Here is a 24,678-nt window from a genome sequence, read left to right as displayed (position 1 = left end):
CTGTAGTAGAAACATGATTGAAATTCTCAGCTCGTCACAATCTGGTGGCAGCACCACGCCTGCCAGAATGAGACTGACAGATCGGAGATAACTGCATGGAAAAAGTCAAGAGCAAGGCACCAGGGGAAACAAACTGTCGGCGAGAGCATTGGTGTTCGATATTGGCGCAATTCCGATAAGTGAACATTCCTGAGCTTCTAAGGGGAGATAGACGTTGCAACATATTAGATATTCCGGAGATAAAAAATGTCATAAAATTAGTAAATACTTCCCTAGCTAACATATACATATATAGTAATACCCTTTTCAATATACATATGTATATAGATATAGTTAATATAAGAATTCGCAAAAATCCTAACTGTCGTTATTACTTACACATATATTGGTAACGGTAATCTTAATGAACCTCAGAGAGCCAAATTTTTTTTTAACAAAAGGTATCTCGTAATGTCAGATAGAACCGATCGGTTGTTACTGAATATAGTTTAATTCATCAGATATTTAAATTACAGAAATTTCTTTGAAAACGAACATTGGAAACAGAATAACGTATGAAAAATTGAAAAGCAAAAAAACTTAAATAGTGTTGTATTCCATGAACGTCCTTTTCTCGCGACTTTTAAGTACCGGAGTGAGGTGTTGAAGAGAGAAATAAGTTCTTACAAAAATCTCTGATTTTGTTGATTAAAAGAAACAAGCAAAAAACAAAAAAAACACGTTAACTTCGGTTGCACCGAAGTTAAATCCCCTTATCACAGGTGCATTTCTGTTAGATAACTATCTGTTCAGTGTGTGTTCATGGCAGCTATTATTGCTATAGTAAACCGATCTAAAAACAAATTTCTTCGGCGATTACATTGCCGTTAGAAAATAATCTATACCAAATTTCGTGAATATATCTTGTCAAATGTGAAAAGTTCTCCATACGGAGCTTGATTTCGACGTCAGTTTGTAGGTCAGATATGCTATAGTTTTAACCGATCTGAACAATTTTCGGAGATTACATTGTTGCTCTAGGAAAATTATTCTGTACCAAATTTCGTGATATATCTTGTCAAATAGTGAAAGTTTCTCCATACGAGAGCTTGATTCCGATCGTTTCAAGTTTTGTATTACAGCTATATGCTATAGGTTAACCGATTCCTGAACAATTTCTTCGGAGATTGACAGTGTTACACTTAAGGCAGTAATCCATGCCAAATTTCGTGAAGATAGCACAGTCAAATGCGAAAGTTGTTCCATACAAGCCCTAGACTCCCCCGATCGCTCAGTTTGATATGGTAGCTATATGCTATAGTTAAACCGATCTGAACAATTTCTTCGGAGATTACATTGTTGCTCTAGTAAAATAAATTCTATACCAAATTGTGGTGAAGATACATTTGTCAAATGTCAAAGTTTTCCATACAAGAACTTGATTGCCGATCGTTCAGTTTATATGGCAGCTATATGTTATAGTGGGTCCGATATCAGGCCGATTCCGACAAAATGGAGCAGCTTCTTGAGAGAGAAAATGACGTTTGCAAAATTTCAAAAGGATATCTTAAAAACTGAGGATAGTTTTCGTATATATACAGACAGACAGACGGACGGACAGAACAGACGGACATGGCTAGATCGACTCAGCTCAACATACTGATCATTTATATATACACTTTATAGGGTCTCCGACCGCTTCCTTCTGGGTGTCTACCAAACATCGTGAACAAATACTTAATATACCCTGTTCAGGGTCATAAATATGGTTTGTCAGATGTGTTGAGTAATCCATAAGCACAGTCGTATACTATAATTTAATAACGGAAAAAATGTGAAAAATCGATTCACAAAAATTTTCCCACCTTTCTACATATATACTATACATGTACAGTTCGAAACGCTCGCAAATTAGAAACTTTCTGTAATTAGAAAGAATTTCCAGAAATGCGAATCAGTTCTTGACAATACATTAACGCTTTGAAATTAAAATCAAAAATTTGAAGTTTTGAGTGTATGATTTAATAATTTATACATGCAGTGAAAAAAAAATTTTTATTTTTCTCTACTAAGCAATGTTAGTGTATCTTTGTGGCTCTCCGATATTGATGTTTCCGATTCAAAATAAACAAATAAAAACTGACTATACATATATCAAGTAAAAAGTGTTGAAAATGGTGATTGAAAGCGTCCATTTTATACTCGTAATTTATATCTTAGCTTTGAAAATCTTCGCAATTATCTTTATTTTTACTGAGAACACATTATATTTTTTTTTAATTTTAACGAGAAAAATATTTTTGGTAAATGTATTTTTATGTATGTTTTATTTTATTGAATCTGTTTTGTACAGCCATACATATCTACATATGTATATGTTGTATTGAACGTGATCATGTCATTTGTGTTGAACTGCATTGTTTCCTGTGTTTTATTAATAGTGAACATAATACATATACAAATAAACTTCTAGAAATTATAATTTTTTCAGAAATTAGAATCACCTTAAAAGCAAATTGCTTCTAAGTTGTGAGCGTCGACAATGTAAAAGCTTTTCGACAATGAAAACTTTATGCTGATTATGTCGATCAGAATGTCAGCTATCTTCATAAAATTGATAATAAAAACATGTTCTTGAGTACTCTTGAATGCTTGGCGTTTCCTAATATGTTTTCTTCGTTTTCCACATATGAAGAGCATTTGGTTTTTGTTTTAATTTGAGTACCCAAATAATATAGATTTTAAAAGATAGAACTAAAACTTTGTTATAATACCAGTAATTATTGATATAATTCTGCTAATAATATAGATTTACTCTTTAAAACCTATCTATTCTACATTAACACTTTTACTATAATAAACCATTTTAGAAGAAATATTTATACTGTAACGACATATGTTATGTACATATATACATTTACAATATTTTTATTAAACTAATAAAACCTAACATTTTGATTGAAGCAGGCTCAGTTTAGTCGCGGAAAGGCAATTCTGTGCGTAGCGAGTTTGTATTTGTTTAGTTCTTCCACAATATCCCAACCGAACTGACACAAAACTAATGTGTGATGCCATTATATATGTGTATGTACCTATGTTTATAGGTAAAAAAAGTATATTGTAATATTTGCGGATGTAACTAAAAGTATTTGTTTCGTTCATTTTAAAATCAAAAGACTTAAGCGAGCAACATGTATAAACTAAAGTGATTTTATTTATATACTTATATAACAATTAACATAAGATATGTACGTATATGTACATATGTATATACAATTGATATATTTGCTTGCTCTTCTGTATCATCACTACACCACATACATAATAGTTGCATAATTGTAGAGTCCATATCAAAGGAGAGCAATTCGAACGCTTTAAACGATCGCGCCTGCTCCCGCTTCCCCCACCTTCACAAAGGAGTCGAAATTACATGATCCTAATCGCGGGCCAGCTATATCAAACTGTCGTAAATGGAATGAAGTAGAGAATTCGTTGATCAATCAGCGTTTAAGCCAGTTCCTACATAGCATTAACGTTTGCTGGATAAATGTTTTACAAAAATGATTCAAATTATTTGGCCCATACTTTAAACGTATAGACAGCGTACGATATGTTCACATATCCACGTCCTGAATAAAATATAGGCCGTCTGTACAACGAAAATCTGCCCATTTCCTTCATTAAAAAAAAAATGGTACTGCTAGTTCACTAGAGTATTGTGAACAACTAAGTAGGCGATTACGATTATACAAGGGAGTATTTGTGATTTATTTTTCTCTAAAATTATTTTTCAATTATTAATTTCATTGTATTATTGAACGAAAGACAAAAAAACCGTTTTCAACTAAGCAATGTAATGCAGTAAAATTCCCCCAATGCAGGACACGTCCTCATAGCCTGACACGTCCGCTCATAACTGGGACAATTTTCATGAACATACAATAAACGTTTTTTCATTATTACTTTTATATAAAAAAAGCAATTCCCATAAAGCGGGACATGAAAAGCGTTATAATTGACCGCCACATGTACACTACTTTTGATTAATATGTTCGGTTCAAAATATCCTCTGATAAATCAGGCGAAATTTCGTCAAGAAAAATGTGTTACAATTATATAGTTCTAGCTTAATTAATTTTTGTTGGTTTTGGCGACAGTTTTTTTTTAATAAAAATACTAATATAGTAAAATGATCAATAGCAAACAAATGTCTGCGTGGTGCCGTCTGCCTCAACGTTAACTAATGGGATAATTGTCATTCATTCATTTCTGGATGACATTGTTTCGCACTTATCATTCAATAGAAATATAGTACAGCAGTGGGTTTCGATTATGAGGAACTTTCACTATACCGGGGTACTCCAATCTAACGAATGATATAAGTGGGACCCGTCGTTTAAACCTGAAATATTCGTTATATCGGAAACGAAAAACTAAATTAATATTTGGTACATATGTATATGTTTAAAAAAATAAACCTATTTATAATGAATGCATAAGCCATTGGTTGAGTTGAAATAAATAGATACATATACAATGGAAAAATGCATACAATAAAATTAATAAAGTTTGAATTTCAACTGAAAGAGAAATTTTGTATATGATCATTTATTTGCTTTTGTCGGGCGATGAAATTTCTGAGGTCCTTTCGCCTCGTTTGAATGTAGCGGCGGTGCTTTTCAATAAAAATATTATTTTTCCTGTTTTCAACGTTGTTTCTTCAGACCCATTTGATACACTGTCTCAAAACAGTCGCATGGCATCAGGATGCTTTATTGGCGGCTACTACTGCAGCAGGTATCACATTCCTCCTCTTTCCGAAATTTCTATAGCTAGTTCATTTTCAGCACTCCGGGTTTCTCTTCTACAAGTACATTGTCCTACCACTGTTCCATGCTTCCAAATTCATCTGTGTTTAAGTTTGATATTCGCCTTTCTTTCCCGATTGTCGGTCTCAATGTTGCTCAGCATGTGATACCTTTAACCGCTTCTTTAATCACTTTTCCGGCAATTTTTTAAAATTGTTGCAAAACACTCGTATTTTGGAATTAATCATATTTCAAAGAGATTTTCTTTCCGTGGTTTTCCCCTTTTATTTTCCCCTTTTTATTTTTGTCAATTATTTTTATATTTGTCACCCAAGCAAAGCCGTTTCCGAATTGAAATGCATTTTTTAAATAATTTAATGCGCATATCCTCACTTTACCACTTTGAACTCACAAAACTGATAGTTCGCGCAATGACAGCGTTGCCATAAAAAAAATAAATAGAATTTCCTTTAAAGAAAATAGCTCAATAATAACAAGAACTAACGGGTATTTGACTGCCTTGCATTGTTTATTGTTGCTAATACAAACAAAACCCAAATACGAACGCCATACATTCGTAATATCGAGTTCATCCAATTTCCAGCTTTCGTTATATAGAGTCATCAATGTATTGAAAACAGCTTTCGTTATACTGGAGCACCACTGTAATTTAGATTTAATGCGTAGGAGATGGACTTATTTGAAATGTTCACAGAAGAAGATGAGCATAGTCGTTTCTTTCAGATGGTGTGGTCAAATTAGAAACTTTTGAGTTGGTACATTAAAGGATTATTTTTTTTTAATGTAAAGCTTTAATAATATTAATTAATCTGGAAAGCTATCAGTGGAAGTCTTTAAAACTGAATTATGAAGCAAAGGTGAAATGTCCGTTTGAATTTTAGGTTTCCAAACGTGAAAAACAAAACTAAATCCAATACAAAGAAGGCGAGCAGACTACAATTTTCGGTAAATTTATGGATGCTGGTAACACAGCAATCCAGCCATTCAAATATTTTTTGGGTTTGTAAGTTATTGTTTGCCACTATATTTTATGTTGTGCGATAATAATATTAAAAACCATTCTCAAATAATGCCAACCAGATTTTTAAAATTCTTTTTATTAAGTATATGGGGTAAATAATTAAATCCGATTATCATAAATTGTATGGCCTTGCGATATATTATTAACACGAAATGATTATCGTTTGAGTCACCTCAATATATGAATTATGAAAATCGGTTGGATGTTTGGAAATTCTTATATTAGTTATATTAGCTACATATGTATATACATATATATGGGCTAGAGAAGTATTGACTCGATTCAATGAAATGAAATGAAAAATTTCTCTCTGAATTTCAATAATATATCTTCGAGATTGACAGATATGTCGGTAGAAAATTAGTAATAGGCTCGGGGTTTACATATTCTATATCTTGTACTGGAGCAGTTATTTCTAAAGTTTGCAATTTATCCTGAAGTGGCTAGTTATGCAAAGATTTATCATAATATATTTACTGGACCTGAAAAATTTTTATTTCACTTAAAGGTAGGCGGTGCCACCATTGTCTAGTTTTAGTACCGGCCCCAAAAGAAGCTTTTTCGTAGCATTTTGGCTGTGCAATTCTAACCAAACATTACCGTTATATAAAGAGTGGACTGCCGGAAAGGTTGATAACTCTTTAGTGGTTTTAAAATTTCTTAAACCACAGATCCCCTCTGTAATAAGAGAACAAAAGATATAACCGACGCGCCATTGTATACTTGGACGAAATCCCTGAAATCTATTAAGAATGTAGAAAATTTCTTATTATGTTATGTTCTCTTATTATACAATTTGCATGCTTTGTCGCTGTTGTTCACAACATAGCTTCTAAGTGAAAAAATATCTGTAGCGAATGTGGTTTATATTCATTTTCTATTAAACTTTCTACGTATAACATAAAAAACATTGGTATAAAATAGTTGGAGACCATACGTACATTTATACATGTGAATAGATCGCAGTTTTTAAATATATAATAAATAGTTTCATTTAGCACTGCAATTGCCATTGGTAAAAACTTGGTCAAGACAAGATTTGTAGTTTGAGGAACATTTTTGTTCTAATAATGTATTCTTTCACTCGATTGCTTGTATAAATGTATGACTCAACATAAAGATAAAATTAAATTTTATTTAGTAATATAATCAAAAAACATCTATATAAAGATCGAGTATGTGCATACATACATGCATTTAATTTTTTGGTAAATCGCCATGTACATTTAGTCATAAAATATAAACCAATATTAAAACATTAATTATGCTTAAAAATTTACAATTTTTAGATCTAAATAAAAACATGGGAAAATATATACATACATTCATATGTATATATGTACATATATATGTATGTATATACTTGTTACCTTTTGACAAATAGTATGTGTATATAAGTATTTTAAATAAGTGACTTATTACAGTTAACATATGTAAAAGTATATGAATATGCTTCGTATGATTTACCCTACAATTGGGTATTTACATTGCCATCTCTTTTCTGCACTAATAAACAATATATGGCTTTTGAAAACAAAGGCGAATATACACGAATGAACACACCAATAGCATCGTTGATTTCAGTACAAGAACCAACACCGTGAAGGCACGAAGTATCATATCGTAGTAAATTATAAAAATGCTTCTGTCGACTGCCGACGATAGCAGAAAATATGTGTGGGCGCTAGCGCCATTTAACAGTTTCGGACAATAAAATCGCCGCCCTTACATCCTGTCTGTATTCTTTCACCCTCTATATACGACAGCAAATCGTGTTCGCTAACGTGCCTTGGCTGACGAACAACAAACTTAACCTGCATTATGTCGCTGTGTTTGTGAAATCAAGTTCTCGTTCGGGCCCGTTAACTCTGTGAGTATCAACAAGCATTGGTTTCCTCCTTTTAGTTTCTCTGCTGGGAAGATAACATACACACATAGGTGTTTGTCATCAGTGTATTTTTGCTCCCAATCCCAATGCGCCACCAGCAGTGGCTAAGCTACAACGCCACCAAACTCATCAGTTGTTGGCGAACGGTCGTGTTTAAACAGTTGTGTTCTAGTGGCAGTACTTGTTCTTGTTTATGGTTTATAGTTTCTAGTTGTTAGCGTTTACACATACCAAGCGTACAAATTAAAATTGTTAATCTTAGAGCGAATATCATGTTGATTGCTCAATTAACCCTTTGAGGAAATTACATGCAGATATGAAAACGCCATATAGAAATAGTTAAAGTTTCAACGTAAGCACCTAACATCATTTATTTAATACAGTGGTAATCATGATTTCAGTCTGGCTTCGGTGTTCGCGTAATTAAGTTGTTTGATAAATATAAGAGCAAATATTGATAAAATTGAAGTCAAGTTGTAAGAATCACAGTTACATAGATGATTTTATTAAATTTTAAAATATACGTAAGTGAATATACTTATGTACCTACATATAACAGTAGAACATTAAAAATAGTGAACATATGACTCTAATATAATGGCTGTAAAAATGCTCTATCGAGGGCCAAGTTCAAGACTTGAAAATTTAATTGAAAAGATACAGGCTACAAAGGAAATTGAAACTTCAGGTAAGCTTTCAACAAAACTCAAATTTTATATGTAAATATACATAAATGTTTGATTTAGATCTACTTTGATACAGTGAAATCCGAATATGCCGCCACTAGACAAGCGAAAATGTCTGATTCTCGAGAAGGCAAAATTTTTGATATTTATTTTTTTCTTCGATTTCGCATGTGTTTTTTAGTTAGGTAGTTAGCACATAGAGTGGTTGCGAACTTGTACTTCATAAATAATTTTGTGTTTTTACACTGGACAAAAGTTTCGACTTTAAAATTTACAAAATATTTGAAAGATTAGCTTTATTGAAAATGATTTAAAAGATGCATTTGTTTCATAAGAATTTAATGTATCTTAACCAACATTGTATTATGTTAGAATCAAAATTTAATGTTGGGTCAACAAGTAATATATATATTTCATGGAAATATAAAATATAACTACAAAAGAAACAAAAAAACAATTTCATAGAGCTTCAGAACCCTTTAAAATTCTCTAAATTATTTTTAAGCAAAACTCGAGTGGCATCTTTTTAAACAAATTTTTGAATTAAAAAAATATTGCTTACATTTTATTTAAATGGAAACTTTGAATGCTTATCAACAATTTTGATACTTAATCTAAAAACCATGCCTTGGAAGGATAATTTTTTCTCTGTATCATTAATAAAAATTCATATGTATTTCTAAATGGCATGATTAGAACGGAAAATAATTTATTAAACTACATTTACATATAAGTAATGACTGCCTTTTGCCGCCTCTAAACTTTGATACTTTAGATCCAATCATTTTCAAGTACATTTGCTCTCAATGAAATTTCAAATTCCAAGTTCCATTGGACTCGTTTCATCAACTTTATTATATATTATATTTTTAAAGCAAAGAATTATCCCTGATTCGGAGGCATATCTTCAACCGTTGAACTTGTGTGACAACTCCCCCATCTATGAACGAGTCGGCATTTTCGTCCGTTTTAATATCATAGCTAAAAATTTGAAAGTTCATTTCGGCAATTCCAAGAGAGTTGTCAAGTACCCGGAAATTTGTTGTCAAAACTTATTGAATATTTTTAAGATTTTCATCAAAATATATTATTGCACATTAATTTTTACGTCATATCCATTGCGAATTCACTAGCCGGCATTTATGAAAATTCTAACTTCAGTAAAATGCAATAAATAGCTCTATAATTGCGGAAGCAAGCTTAAAAAGACACCTTTTCGTAATTTCCACGAGGATTATTAAAACACTACAATGTTCGAATAACAGTGGTTGAATACATTTTTTTTTAAGTTCGAAGAATGAATTTACTATCGATCGTCATTCTTTCAAAAGTCGGTTATTTACTTTTATATGTGCAATATTTATATTCACAAGAAACTCGATCTGTTTAAATTGACGAAGGAGATTATGATTAGTTTATCATATCGTATCATTATAGGTATACATCAATGTTAAAAATTTTAACTTTAACGTTTTAGAAACACTGTACGTTTTTTTCTGGAAGTACGAAACGTTTTCTTAGTTTGCGAAAAGAAATAAATGATATTGAGAATGCAATTGCAACTGAAAAACATGTCAATAACACGATGGACTGCTCGGGCTGAAACAGTAAAAGCTGTGTGGATTTCTTTCGAAGGTATTGTTTAACGCTTTGGAAGTCATTCAAAAAGATTCAGAAAATTTTGATAACAATACACGTACATTAGCTTCTGGTCTGCTTAAAAAAATTCTGGATTTTGATTTTATTAGCTCGTTATTTTTTTGTAAAAATGTAATGTTTAAAGTAAAAAATTTGACAGAAAGTTTGGAAGCGAGAAATTGAACGTCATTGACGCAATATTGCTGATTGAAAGCACATCAGCGTCATTCCAACAAATGAATGACGATTCACAAATTAACGCATTGCTAGCGAGTTCAGCTGCATTTGCTGAAAAGTGTCAGATCAACCCTGAAAATGACTTTCGAAACACCACAGAACACGCCGTGCTCCGAAGAAATATGACGATAATCCAGCAACTGCTTGTAATTTATGATTTCCAGACAGTTTATAGAAAAGTAATTCAAAATTGTCCTCGAAAATTTCACAAATTGTATTCAAGATAATTTGCAAGAAACTATGTCAACCTTTAAACTCATTCAAGAGATGTTCAGGATTCCAGCTAACAGAAGTAATATTACAATAGAATCTATACAATTTGTTGTGCAATTGGAACCTAAGTTCTTCAGTGAACTTGCTGAATTTTTGCTGAAACACAAATTCTTTTTGATTCATGTAAAGAGTGTAAATCCTTCGATGACATTTCTATAGTAGCGTACAAATTGAGAAAGGTCATTCCTTCTGCGTACAAATTTGTTCCTTACATAATGACTGCTCCTGTCACGTCAGCTTCATGTGAACGTTCTTTTAGTAAATTGAAATTTGTTTTCAACGATTTGCGTACAACAATGGGGGATGAACGTTTGAATTCTTTGATGCTGCTTTCTTCTTCAAAGGATAAAGTAGACGAAATCGATCTGCGCGATGTTATTGGAAAATGGTCAATGTTGAAACATCGCAGCGTGAAAATATAACTCAGAAATTTATATTTTTTGCAATTCAATTTCTTAAGAAAATCTTGTTTTTTCCCGCGTAACACGTCGCTGAACAATATATGTATTTTATATTAAGAGAAACATATCAAATGATGATTATACTAATATGTAAAATACTTATTTGAGAATAAAATAATGAATTATGCTATTTTGTTGTCAAACTTCTCCGTAATACCAGAAATGAAGATATCCTTATTTTATATATATTTATAAACATATACATTAAATCGGCAAATTCTTGAAATGAGTCGGTATTTCAAAGGGACTCACCCCCCCGTGATCTGGATCCTCGCGACGCCCCTGGTCAGACGTACAAGGCCGTGTAAAGTTACGCTTTACATAACTTCAAGAATGACTTTGAAACGTTTCTCAGCTGTTGTTTTTTGGTGTTAAAACACCCCCTAAACTCAGAGAAAAATAATATTACGAAAGAAGCTTTGTTGCGAAAATATTCATCAACACGTTCTTTTTTAGTAATATGTATATCATGCGCACTATAACCTGCCCCTGCACACCATTTTACGTAGTAAATGGTCAACTTTACAAGCTCCTCATTATCACGTGCATAATTATTTGTCAAGTTGCATAATTAACTCATTCTTTTCCACAGTATAAAAAGGTTTTTCGCAATTCAACTATCCTTATACCCATTTTTGTGCACAAGACAAAACGTGTCCTAACGGGTGATTTTTTTGAGGTTAGGATTTTCATGCATTAGTATTTGACAGATCACGTGGGATTTCAGACATGGTGTCAAAGAGAAAGATGCTCAGTATGCTTTGACATTTCATCATGAATAGACTTACTAACGAGCAACGCTTGCAAATCATTGAATTTTATTACCAAAATCAGTGTTCGGTTCGAAATGTGTTTTATCGACAAATTTTGTTCAGCGATGAGGCTCATTTCTGGTTGAATGGCTACGTAAATAAGCAAAATTGCCGCATTTGGGGTGAAGAGCAACCAGAAGCCGTTCAAGAACTGCCCATGCATCCAGAAAAATGCACTGTTTGGTGTGGTTTGTACGCTGGTGGAATCATTGGACCGTATTTTTTCAAAGATGCTGTTGGACGCGACGTTACGGTGAATGGCGATCGCTATCATTCGATGCTAACAAACTTTTTGTTGCCAAAAATGGAAGAACTGAACTTGGTTGACATGTGGTTTCAACAAGATGGCGCTACATGCCACACAGCTCGCGATTCTATGGCCATTTTGAGGGAAAACTTCGGACAACAATTCATCTCAAGAAATGGACCCGTAAGTTGGCCACCAAGATCATGCGATTTAACGCCCTTAGACTATTTTTTTGTGGGGCTACGTCAAGTCTAAAGTCTACAGAAATAAGCCAGCAACTATTCCAGCTTTGGAAGACAACATTTCCGAAGAAATTCGGGCTATTCCGGCCGAAATGCTCGAAAAAGTTGCCCAAAATTGGACTTTCCGAATGGACCACCTAAGACGCAGCCGCGGTCAACATTTAAATGAAATTATCTTCAAAAAGTAAATGTCATGAACCAATCTAACGTTTCAAATAAAGAACCGATGAGATTTTGCAAATTTTATGCGTTTTTTTTTTTAAAAAGTTATCAAGCTCTTAAAAAATCACCCTTTATAATAACTGAATTTTCGCGAGGGAACTGCTATATTTAAAATACGTTGAGTAATAAAACATTAACAATAAACCACTGACTCGACTCTAGTTATGATCCTACGGAGCAGATCTGGGTCGTCGCGGACTGAGTCTAACATCACTTGAGCCATTTTGGCATAAAAAGCGAATACGAACCAAAACAAGTCCAAGGAAAACAGCTGTTAAAAATTAACAACGTTTAAAATACCAACATATCGAAACAACACAATCGAAAATTTAATACATGTAGCTCACAAATGCTTAAATTTCGTAATTTTTTTTTACAAATCATTATACACTATACCACATTAAATGTAAAAAATCTACTTAATTCCATTAAGATATCACAAACAATTTTTTTTTTAATTAAGCAGTATTATCTGCAATATATACATTTGTTTTAAATATATACACAGTATTTACAATACTTAATTTTCCTCATACTTATTGACCGATATGTACGATATTTATTGAAGTGGAAGTTATAAAGTAGTTCGTAGTAGGTATTCGCCATTTTGAAAAGAAAATAGTGAGAATACACTTTATATAATTATAATAAACGTGTTTTTGTGGGTGTGTGTAGTATATGATGACATTTGACGTTCCCTTTTATTATACCCTGAACAGGGTATATTAAGTTTGTCACGAAGTTTGTAACACCCAGAAGAAAGCGTCGGAGACCCTATAAAGTAAATATATAAATGATCAGTATTTAGAGCTGAGTCGATTTAGCCATGTCCGTCTGTCTGTCTGTCCATCTGTCCGCATATATACGAACTAGTTCCTCGGTTTTTAAGATATCGTTTTGAAATTTTGCAAACGTCATTTTCTCTTCAAGAAACTGCTCATTTGTCGGAACGGCCGATATCGGACCACTATAACATATATCTGCCACACAAACTGAACGATCGGAATCAAATGTTTGTATGGAAAACTTTCACATTTCACAAGATATATTCACGAAATTTGGTACAGAATATTTTCTAGAGCAACAATGTAATCTCCGAAGAAATTGTTCAGATCGGTTAACTATAGCATATAGCTGACATACAAACTGAACGATCGGAATCAAGCTCTCGTATGGAGAACTTTCACATTTCACAAGATATATTCACGAAATTTGGTACAGAATATTTTCTAGAGCAACAATGTAATCTCCAAATAAATTGTTCAGAACGGATTACTATAGCATATAGTTTCCAAACTGAACACATAGTTACTAACAGAAATGCACCTGCGAAGGGTATTTAGCTTCGGTGCAACCGAAGTTAACGTTTTTTCTTGTTTTCATTTATGTTCGTATTATTCAGGTACGTATGTACATACATATGAATATTGAAATGGTGTCGGTATTTAGCTCTCATGACAAAATAGTTTGGTGTCTAGATATCATTCATCATAATTATTTATGGAGTTCATTTTTGAAATAATTTGTTAGTGTCACAGGGTGTACAGGTAGGTGGTAACGGAAATTCTTCGATTACAATAGTTATAAATCTATGCTCTGCAAATTTCTGAACATTGACCATTAAATATACCGGGTCGCTTTATTAGGAAGGTTAAATCTTTAATTGACCGGGAGTTCCATCGGTCTTTATACTCAGGGCTGGAAGTGTTCAAAAATGAATAACAAAAATATAAAGTAAATTTTGAAACTTCAAAAAATAGGAAAGCCAGCCATAGGAAATGTCAGTAATAATCTCTTCAGTCGTACGTATTATTTCATACAAGCAGAAGCATGTATGATAAAATAATGATAAGGAAAAGTATTGATGAGATGTTACGACGAAAGCACAAGCCCTAACAGCTACTTTGCATTTCAAGTGTCGGCACTGGCAATTACATCCTCTTTAAGTAATATTAACTCAGGCAACGAACAGCCATAAGTAAATACGTATGTATCTACGTAGACAAAGTATACTATATATGTATGTGTGTGCTATATACTTGTAAGTATAAATGCGTGTGATCCATCATACTAAAGATTTTATGATACAGTTCTCTAATATTTATCTAACTACTTGGTTGTATGTTCTTGTATATATTATATATATATATATATATTTATAATGTTTGAATATCTTTTTTTTTATTAATGCTTAAGGCTCAGACAGTCTGACATAAACTACCAATATCGAATGTATCTGTGATAAATATAGCAAAGCATATTATCAGCATGCACAATATGTATGTGTATTGTATATCTGTATACATAACGGTATTTTAATTAAATTAATTTCGTGATGTGTCTCCCGCATGATTCGTTGAAATTAGATTTCCGGTGTTTTTAGCGCCTTTTAACAAAAGCTTAATAATTAATACAGCCTTAGTTAATAAGGATGTGAGTGACACCCACGCATATGCGTATATGTGTGTAGATACTGGCAATTAATCGCGTGGGCTGTTCAGTTATTAAATGCGCTTTTAAAGCAATTAGCTCGATTAAGCTGTTAAAGGTTTCGAAATATTCTTAAGCTCAATATGCTCATTAAGACATTATCTTTGAGCATACAAATGTTGTATAGTCCTCTTGAAAAATATAATTTATTGAATATAAGTTCCACAAAATTATATAACAAAGTTAGTTAGTTCTTAAAAAACATAATTTCTTGGCACAAAAATATATTACAAATTATATCGTTAGAAACATTACATCTGGACAAAAAAACATTTTATAATCGCCTTGGGCTAGAGCGTTAATTCCATATGTCTTCTATAAAAATATATATTTTAACTCATTAAAATAAACACATTTTGTTTACTGTTTTTGATACAAATTCGATCTTTTGTTTTGAATTCATTTCGCTAACTTTGTTGCAATAATTAAGAGCACTTGTGAATGGCTTTTATTTATTTTACAAAACTGAGGTACACATACGAATTTAGAAATTCGAACACAAATTTTTTCTTGTCGTTGTACGATCCAATGACGGGACACGGACAATATTTTGTTCAAATTATCTCTGATGAAGGAACCAGATTTTATAAAATTATAATATGTTATATTATATCCAATATTAAAAGTTTAGTTAACACTCCAGTGGTCGCGCCCCTTTTTGTGCCGTTAGTAGTCGCGCGTACTACATGTGTAGAACATTTTAGACATAAGGGTTTGAAAACGAAATATTTGTAAATAAAAAATTTTGTTTTAATAATAATAAGTAACAGTTTATTATAAAACCAAATCAACCAAAAAATATTCATTTTAAACATATTAGGAACTTAAAATCAGACTTCTTGCGAATAGTTATTCGTAAAACGTAAAAGTATATACACAAGTGGTCTACTATTGTAGTACGCGCGACTACTGGAGTGTTAATTTCGACGAACTCTTCAAGATCTTACCATATATAAGGTTTATAGGAGTATTGACCCGGTTTGATCTTTTTTGCCAATAAATGCTCCCAAGTTTCATCAAGGTTCCTCACATGTAATTACTACACATATTGAATAAAACCAGCCGGGTGTTCGAAAATCCCGACATTAGTCAAAGATAGGCTAAGTCAAGTTCTCGCCTAATGTTATGTCATTTTGGCAAAAAGATACTCTGTTTTGAGTAAAACACGCCCTCTTAATTTTATTGCGATAACTACATATTGATTAATATTAGGGTGCTAAAAGATATATTGATTCAACCCATTTTAGACATACAGGTACATACATTCTTTTATCAGGAAAGAATTTTCTCCGAATTACAATTATATATCTCACACATTGACCAATATTTTATGTAAAAAGTTAATTATAGGTACTTAGGTCTGTAAATTAGGTACCTAGGGGCATGATGCGATTTGCACAATTTGAGGTGGCATATTTCAAAGGCAATATGCGTTCAAAGTTTTATCTCGTATTTTATTTTTTCTAGGTTTGTACACTGGGACGTCAAAGAATCAAAAACAATTTTAAATTGTGATATAGAAAGTGCATATGTAGGTGTGGTTGTATTCTGATTTCACTCATTTTTAGAATATAACATAAAAATGAAAGACGAATGTGACGAACTGAATTTGGTTGAAATCGGTAGTGGGGTCTTGAGATATGTGATCATTTATAAGTGGGCGGTGCCAGGCCCATCCTCCAATTTTGATCCTGGCTCCTTTAAAGTCCTTTCATACTATCTCGGTGATAGTATTTTATGTATGCCCGTTATATAGGAAGTGAGTCGGATTATAATCCGATTTCAACCACTTTCACACTGTCGCCAGGAGTTCTTTCAAAACTTACGATAGACGAATTTGGTTATTGTAGCTATAGTGGTTTTCATTGGTACTGTTTTTTGACGTGGCGGGTCTCAAACCCAGCGCACAACCCTGTGGAGGGGCTTACACTCCTGCTCTCTGAGATTCGGTATAAGGAAACTGTGGGACGGCATTTCAAACTCTTTGCGTTTAGCTGCAACCGAAACCATTGGTTTTCGGAAAATGCAAAAGAACTGCTGGTAGGACTAGGGGTGCGGTGTCGCTGCGGAGAGAAAGCAGACTACCTACCTCGCAACGGTACGATCGACCACAACACGTGCGGGATGGGATAGATACCGAGAGTTGAAAAGGGAAGCGGAACACATTTGCAGACAGAAAAAGTAAGATGCCGAAATGAGTGAGTATGAAGCGCTTGACAAGGGTAATGCTCAAAAATTCTACAAAAATATGCGGCGGTTAACAGAAGGTTTCAAGACCGGAGCATACTCTTGTAGAAGCCTAGAAACCCAGTGAATGCATAACGTCAGGAGAAGGCGAACCCGATTCCGAAATCGATGTCGATGGAGCAGACGTTTCTTTGCCCGACCATGAAGAAGTTGCCGGCCGAGCTATCCAAACACGGCGGTGAAGAACTGATAATGAGCATGCATCAGCTTCTTTGTAAAATATGGTCGGCCGAAAGCATGGGCAACAATTGGAATTTAAGTGTGCTCTGCCCAATCCACAAAAAGAGGGACCCCACAATCTGCGCTAACTACCCTGGACCTTATCAGTGTGGCTTTAGACCTGGCAAACCAACATCCGACCAGATATTCATCATGCGCAAAATCTTGGAAAAAACCGTGAAAGGAAAATCGACACACACTACTTTTTCGTCGATTTTAAAGCTGCTTTCGACAGCACGAAAAGGAGCTGCCTTATGCCGCGATGTCTGAATTTGGTAACCCTGCAAATCAAAGCTGTGTAAACTGAGTTTGAGCAAAAAAGCTTCGTCAGGATCGGGAAGGACCTCTCCGAGCCGTTCTATACCAAACGAGGTTTCAGACAGGGCGATTCCCTATCGTGCGGCTTCTTCAATCTGCTGCTGGAAAAATAATTCGAGATGCAGAGCTTAAACGAGTAGGTAAAATCTTTTATAAGAGTGTTCAGCTGCTGGCGTATACCGATGATATTGATTCGCGTTGGCCACGGTGAATATCGCATTCGATGGAACGATGAGCTGTATGAGATATACGACGACATTGACATTGTTCAGAGAATTAAAAGAGAGCGGCTTCGCTGGCTAGGTCATATTGTTCGAATAGACGAGAATACTCCAGCTCTGAAAGTATTCGACGCAGTACTCGCCGGAGGAAGATGAGGAAAAGGAAGACCTCCACTCTGTGTAAAGAAGGAGTAGGACCTCGCTTCGTTCGGAATACCCAATTGGCGCCACGTAACGAAAAGAAGAAACGACTGGAGCGCTGTTGTTAACTCGGCTATAATCGCGTAACCGGTGTCTACGCCAGTAAAGAAGAAGAAGCTACAGTGGTTTAGGATATATGGACATTACACTTATTGGAGAACGGGGCTACGTCCACTTTTTTCGGATGACTTTACTCCATATGATTAGTGATGGTATATGAGGTACCTTAATGAATCTCAATTAATGAGTTTGTGGCATGTTAATAGTAAGTAGTATTAGTAAAAATAAATAAAATCGGGTCGATACCACCCCAAATCCTATATTCGACATATGAATAGTGTGCCGAATAAACATTATGTCGAATTCGTTGGTCGGTGTATAAGTTTTGTATATGTATATACATATATATATACCGGCTAGAGTTATGTTATTTTTGTTCAGAATTGTATGTAATTTCATCATGGAAAGTCTTTCGTTTGAACAAGGTCTATAAAGCATTTAACTGTTTTATTAAAACTCACGTTCTATCACGTTCGCACGCTTCGCTCAACTTATATAATATATCAACATAATCGACCATGTGAGAGCATTATTCGCCACACCATCTTAAGACCCAGTATTTATTCCGTCATTCGCAAAAACTCTGACTGACGTATGGAACGTTTTGACGCATTTTACGTTGGGATCTTAAATTGGAAGCATACAAAATACAGCATGTCCAAGAACTGAAGCCGCGCGACCTTCCCAAGCGCGATCGCTTTCAAGAAGGTTCGACATTTTCGAGACAAATTTTGTTCAGCGATAAGGTCCATATCTGGCTCAATGCGTATTTGAACAAGCAAAATGCAGTAATTGGGACGTAGAGTAACCTCAGTGGCGTAGCTACAACTTCGGACGCCCGGGGCCAAGGATGTTCTGCCTCCCCCCTTTATCTACCTACCTACAAGTTTCATGAGTTGGTTCGAACAGAAGTGAATTTCTACAAAATGTCTTCGATATTAAGTATATAAAATGTAGGAACTAGAAGCCACGCAAATTCTGAAGTTCCAAAATTCTCACAATACGGTTTTTGAGGAAATTGATAGTAAATTTACAAGACATCTTATTAAAAGCCATAGAAAAAAACCCATTTACGCCCTATATCTTGTACACTTTTGACGCAATTTACAGGAATTTTTGCCCGAATTGGAGTTTTTAAATACCATTTTTGAAAATTTGGAGAAATAAAAGTATTTGTTACATTCACAGCATAGAGTAACTGTGAGAGTGACACGTCGCGAGGATCGTTTTGCCGCCCCCCAAGACGTTGCGCCCGGGGCGATGGCTCCTTTGGACTCAACTAATGAACCATCAGAGACGCGGCTGAGGCCAACATTTGAAAGCAATAATCTTCAAAAAATAAATGCCAAAGAACGTTTTTTCGAATGATAATAAACATTCCTCATTAAATTGATGTTTCTATGTTTTTCTTTAAAAACCTCGAAATGGATTACCCTTTTTATGTATGTATGTATATTTTTGTATAATATATGGATTCCGATCCTCTGGTTAACGTAATAGTAAAAACTGTTCTTTTGCATCCGAATATAGCCCGTGATGTCGTTATCGTATGGCTACGTACAAATATACAATTTTTGGTCACCTCTAGTGAAAGGAATTGAGTTATTTTTCATTTTGATAAATCGTTGCGTGCGTATTTGTTCAATTTAAGAATACGATATAAGTAAAGTGGTTCACATTCATATATTATATATCTGCCTTTTTGAAAAATCCGTTGTAAATTCATGATTTTTGACATGATTTGCGACTAAGGTATATCACTGTATAGAGGATGGGGCGATGATCCGATTTCGCGCACAGGCAATATCAACATTCTCAATGTTCCAAAGTTCCAAGGAATAAGGGCAAGTTTATCAAGATATCTCAATTTTTACTCAAGGTATCGCTTTCATAGACAAATGAACAGACGAAAAGGAATTTAATTCGCCTCGTCATTTTGATATTCATGTACATATAATATAATATTATATCTTGATTAATTTTAAGTGTTACAAGTAATTGTTAGATGAACCATTATGTTCTTTATACCATGTTACGAACTTAATTAATAAATAAATCACCAGTTGTATTTGTTAAGTGGAGTGTAATACGAAGGGTATAATGTTAATATTCACAAAAATATATACATTTTTGCAAATTTGATATCGAAAGTTTGATATTTTTTATTTGCAGATATATACTCAACGCAAACATCCTCAAACTATTCACCGTCTGTATCGGATGGCACATTAACACCAAATTCGGTACAAAATCATGAACACATAACACCACATCTTGCTCATATACAAACCATGCAATACTTTCCGCAACAGCGTTCCGACGGAGGTGTTAACCAAAACGAAAATCAAGGTAAACGAGTTAATATTGACGGAAACGAAATGGGAGGTAATGAAGATGCCAAACCAACAGAAAAAAGTTCTGCGGAGACACTTAACACAACTAAACTTGAAGAAAGCAATGTTAATTCGAATATTCAACACAAACGACAAGTGCGCCTTCATCGGCAGCACCTTTACCACCATGGAGAGTATCACACTGCGAAGCTTGTTACAAAACTGAGAAAAATCGAAAGAGTCGCGACAAAGTTTGATAAGTTGACAGGAGATGGCATTAAGGGAAGCAACGTTGATGGGTCTTATCAATGTCAGTTCTGTGAAAAATCATTTCCGCGGCTTGGTTATTTAAAAAAACACGAACAGGTGAGACTCAGTAAGATAGGGGTAATAATACCCTTTATAATAGTATAAGAAAAATTAAATTTTTTAATTTTTGTTCATTTTGATTTATTTACACTATATGTTTATATCAATTTAGTTAAGTATAAGATGAGTAGAAGATTAGGAATAAATTTCTTATTAATTATGGCAATATGGTATGTTGGTTTAGGACCAGCTTAACGTATGCAATAAAAATATAAAATATTTTGATTTATGAAATGCATTTTTGGTAAATCCCTTACGACTCTTGTTAATTGTATTTGAATATTTGCTTACATTGCGGATATAAGTTGGTAAGCAAGCAAAGTATCCTAAATTGATAAAAACTAATATTGAGAAGTATCGACGATCCCGTATTTTCCTCAAACATAAACTTTTTGGAAATATTTTGATGTTTCATAAAGAAACAATAATTTTTTTAAACAAATTTCTTGGTAAATTTAAAAAGCCATTAATGATAATAATGATTTCCATGATAAAAGAGAGGGACTATTCTTGGTACTTTGGAAGATAATAATACTTAATCTGTTCTTCTTCTTCTTTATTGGCGTAGACGCCGCTTACGCGATTATAGCCGAGTTAACAACAGCGTGCCAGTCGTTTCTTCTTTTCGCTACGTGGCGTCAATTGGATATTTCAAGCGAAGCCAGGTCCTTCTCCACTTGGAGTGGAGGTCTTCCTCTTCCTCTGCGTTGAATACTTTCAAAGCCGGAGTGTTTTCGTCCATTCGGACAACATGATCTAGCCAGCGAAGCCGCAGTCTTTTAATTCGCTGAACTATGTCAATGTCGTCATATATCTCATACAGCTCATCGTTCCATCGAATGCGATATTCTCCGTGGCCAACGCGCAAAATACCATAAATCTTTTGCAGAACTTTTCTTTCGAAACTCGCAACGACGACTCATCAGTTGTTGTCATCGTCCAGGCCTGTGCACCATATAGCAAGACGGAAATTATGAGTGACTTATAGAGTTTAGTTTTCGTTCTGCGAGAGAGGGCTTTGCTTCTCAATTGCCTACTCAGTCCGAAGTAGCAGCACTTGTTGGCAAGAGTTATCCTGCGTTGGATTTCCAGGCTGACATTGTTGGTGGTGTTTATGCTGGTTCCCAATTATACGAAACTGTCTACAACTTCAAAGATATGACTGTCAACAGTGACGTGAGAGCCATGTCGCGAGTGCGACGACTGTTTGTTTGATGACAGGAGATATTTCGTCTTGCCATCGTTCACCGCCAGACCCATCTCCTTTGCTTCCTTGTTTAGTCTGGAGAAAGCAGAACTAACGGCGCGGGTGTTGAAGCCGATGATATCAATGTCATCGGCATACGCCAGCAACTGTACACTCTTATAAAATATTTTACCTGCTTGGTTAAGTTCTGGAGCTCGAATTAATTTTCTCCAGCAGCAGATTTAAGAAGTCGCACTATAGGGAGTCGCCTTGTCTGAAACCTCGTTTGGTATAGAACGGCTCGGAGAGGTCCTTCCCGATCCTGACGAAGCTTTTTTGCTCAAACTCAGTTTACACAGCCGTATTAGATTTGCGGGGTTAGCAAATTCAGACATCGCGGCATAAGGCAGCTCCTTTTCGTGCTGTCGAAAGCAGCTTTGAAATCGACGAAAAGGTGGTGTGTGTCGATTTTCCTTTCACGGTTTTTTCGCAGATTTTGCGCATGGTGAATATCTGGTCGGATGTTGATTTGCCAGGTCTAAAGCCCCATTGATAAGGTCCAATCAGTTCATTGACGGTGGGCTTCAACCTTTCACAAGCTCAATAGAAAACTTATACGCGATGTTGAGGAGGCTTATCCCACGGTAGTTGTCGCAGATTGTGAGGTCTCCCTTTTTATGGATTAGGCATAGCACACTTAAATGCCAACCGTTGGACATGTTTTCGTCCGACCATATTTTACAAAGAAACCGATGCATGCTGCTTATCAGTTCTTCGCCGCCGTGTTTGTTATTCTTCAGGCGGGTAATTGCTATTCGAACTTTTTTTTGATGGATGAAGTCATGTGTAGAAGTTCACGCACGTGAGGAAAGTTCTCTGATCGCCATTCACTTGGGAGTGGCCAAAAGCGATTCTTTTACATATGACTCAAGCAGCTCACGACTTCTGGTCTTTCACCAAGTATTCTCTGGGTAGCCTAAGAACATCCGATTGAAGGCGAGCTAAAGTGAGAAGGCGAAACATCCGCTACATAGGCTGGGTTTGGGACCCGCCACGTAAAAAATCATACCAATGAAAAGGAACATAATCTGTTACTAATATTAAATAATTACTTTATATTAAATAATGTTGCGAAAGAATTCAACATATATATAATATAATACATTATTCGGCGAAAGAGTGAAGTCATTGTTATTTTATAAACTATATTATAGGTCGTAGACTCACTTAGTCTTGATATCTGGAATATTGGTACTAAAACCCACCTCAAATGAGATATATGTGATATAAACTCAACCAAAGAGACTATATTTAAAATCCTGAGTGTAAAAATTCAAGAGAATATATATATATACATATATATATATATGAGACGGATATCACTATATTAGGCATAAGATCTTGATGATCCACTTTTAGTTTCCTATAACCATTCGCTTCAGAAATGATTCGATTTCATTTCGTTTCAGCAAAGACTTTTCTTCGACTTTTACAACGACCAAGGTGAAGTGCATCTTTCACATCGAAATTTCCAAAACGGAAGCAAGAGAATAATTGTTTTGCTACACGAGCTGATACAGCATCGTCTCCGCAAACTTCGCAAATTTCATTGGTATCTTGCGCGGCATTCTTCCCTCTTTTATACAAAAATTTCAAAATATAGCGAATTTCTTCATTATTTTCACTCGTTTTCGAACAGCTGTAATATTTTTCCCAACTTCGCCGAATTTAATTTTATAGTTAAATGAAGCCTAAAATTTCACCTTTCCTGTACTATAAGATATAATACAATGTGATTGGTAGCACTGGAGATATACGACTGCAACGACTTTTTTGGTTTGTGAAATATGTATATTAAACCCATTAAGGGGAGGGGTCACATACTAAATAAGAGCTTTATGTCATATTGTGAAGCGTAGTTATCACACTTCATAAGTTTTCATTTAGTGGCCGTGGTAGTCTTCAGATTACGCCCATGAGTCTCCTTTGGATGCCAAGGCACACGTATACCAAGTTTCAAATCTTATTAAAGTTAGCAAATAAACGGATAGACAGTCACTTAAACTTATCCCGTCATCCTGATCATATTTATATATAAAAAGTACGTGTCACGTTGTTTTTCAGCGATGGACTCCTAAGCTACTGAACCGATTTTAGTAAAATTTAGCACACTGTGTCCAGTTCGGACCAACTTAGAAGATAGGATAGTTAAAACCATTCATAAATAAATAATACAGTGAAAGCTTTCTTAAAAGAACGCGCTATTAACCACACGCATTGTTGATGTGTATTAAGAACGGTCTATTATGCGGACAATTTTATTAACTGGACAGAAACACTAGTAACCAGACATTGAAAAAGCAGTCTTAAATTCGTTATTTTTTCCAATGAATTTTATTTGTATGAACATATTCAAAATTAAACCTTGAGTACAATCCCTTGGATTCTTATACCTACAAAATGTTTTCGCCTTTATACATAAATAACAACGCGTGGCCG

At 34.5% G+C, this 24,678-nt stretch overlaps 1 protein-coding gene across 1 annotated transcript; it reads left to right on the top strand.

Annotated features, from left to right (window-relative positions):
* Positions 1 to 8,185: 8,185 nt before the first annotated feature.
* Positions 8,186 to 20,990, top strand: LOC125779238 (zinc finger protein 423 homolog; the record flags this gene model as incomplete). The annotated part of the gene is made up of 2 exons (XM_049459876.1): positions 8,186 to 8,405; positions 20,464 to 20,990. Coding segments are annotated over exons 1-2 (618 nt in total), but the record flags the coding sequence as incomplete, so codon positions are not given.
* Positions 20,991 to 24,678: the final 3,688 nt, after the last annotated feature.

This window comes from Bactrocera dorsalis, chromosome 6, assembly GCF_023373825.1.
Source record: "Bactrocera dorsalis isolate Fly_Bdor chromosome 6, ASM2337382v1, whole genome shotgun sequence".
Taxonomy (NCBI): Eukaryota; Metazoa; Arthropoda; class Insecta; order Diptera; family Tephritidae; genus Bactrocera; species Bactrocera dorsalis.
This window is presented reverse-complemented; position numbering and strand designations above follow the sequence as displayed.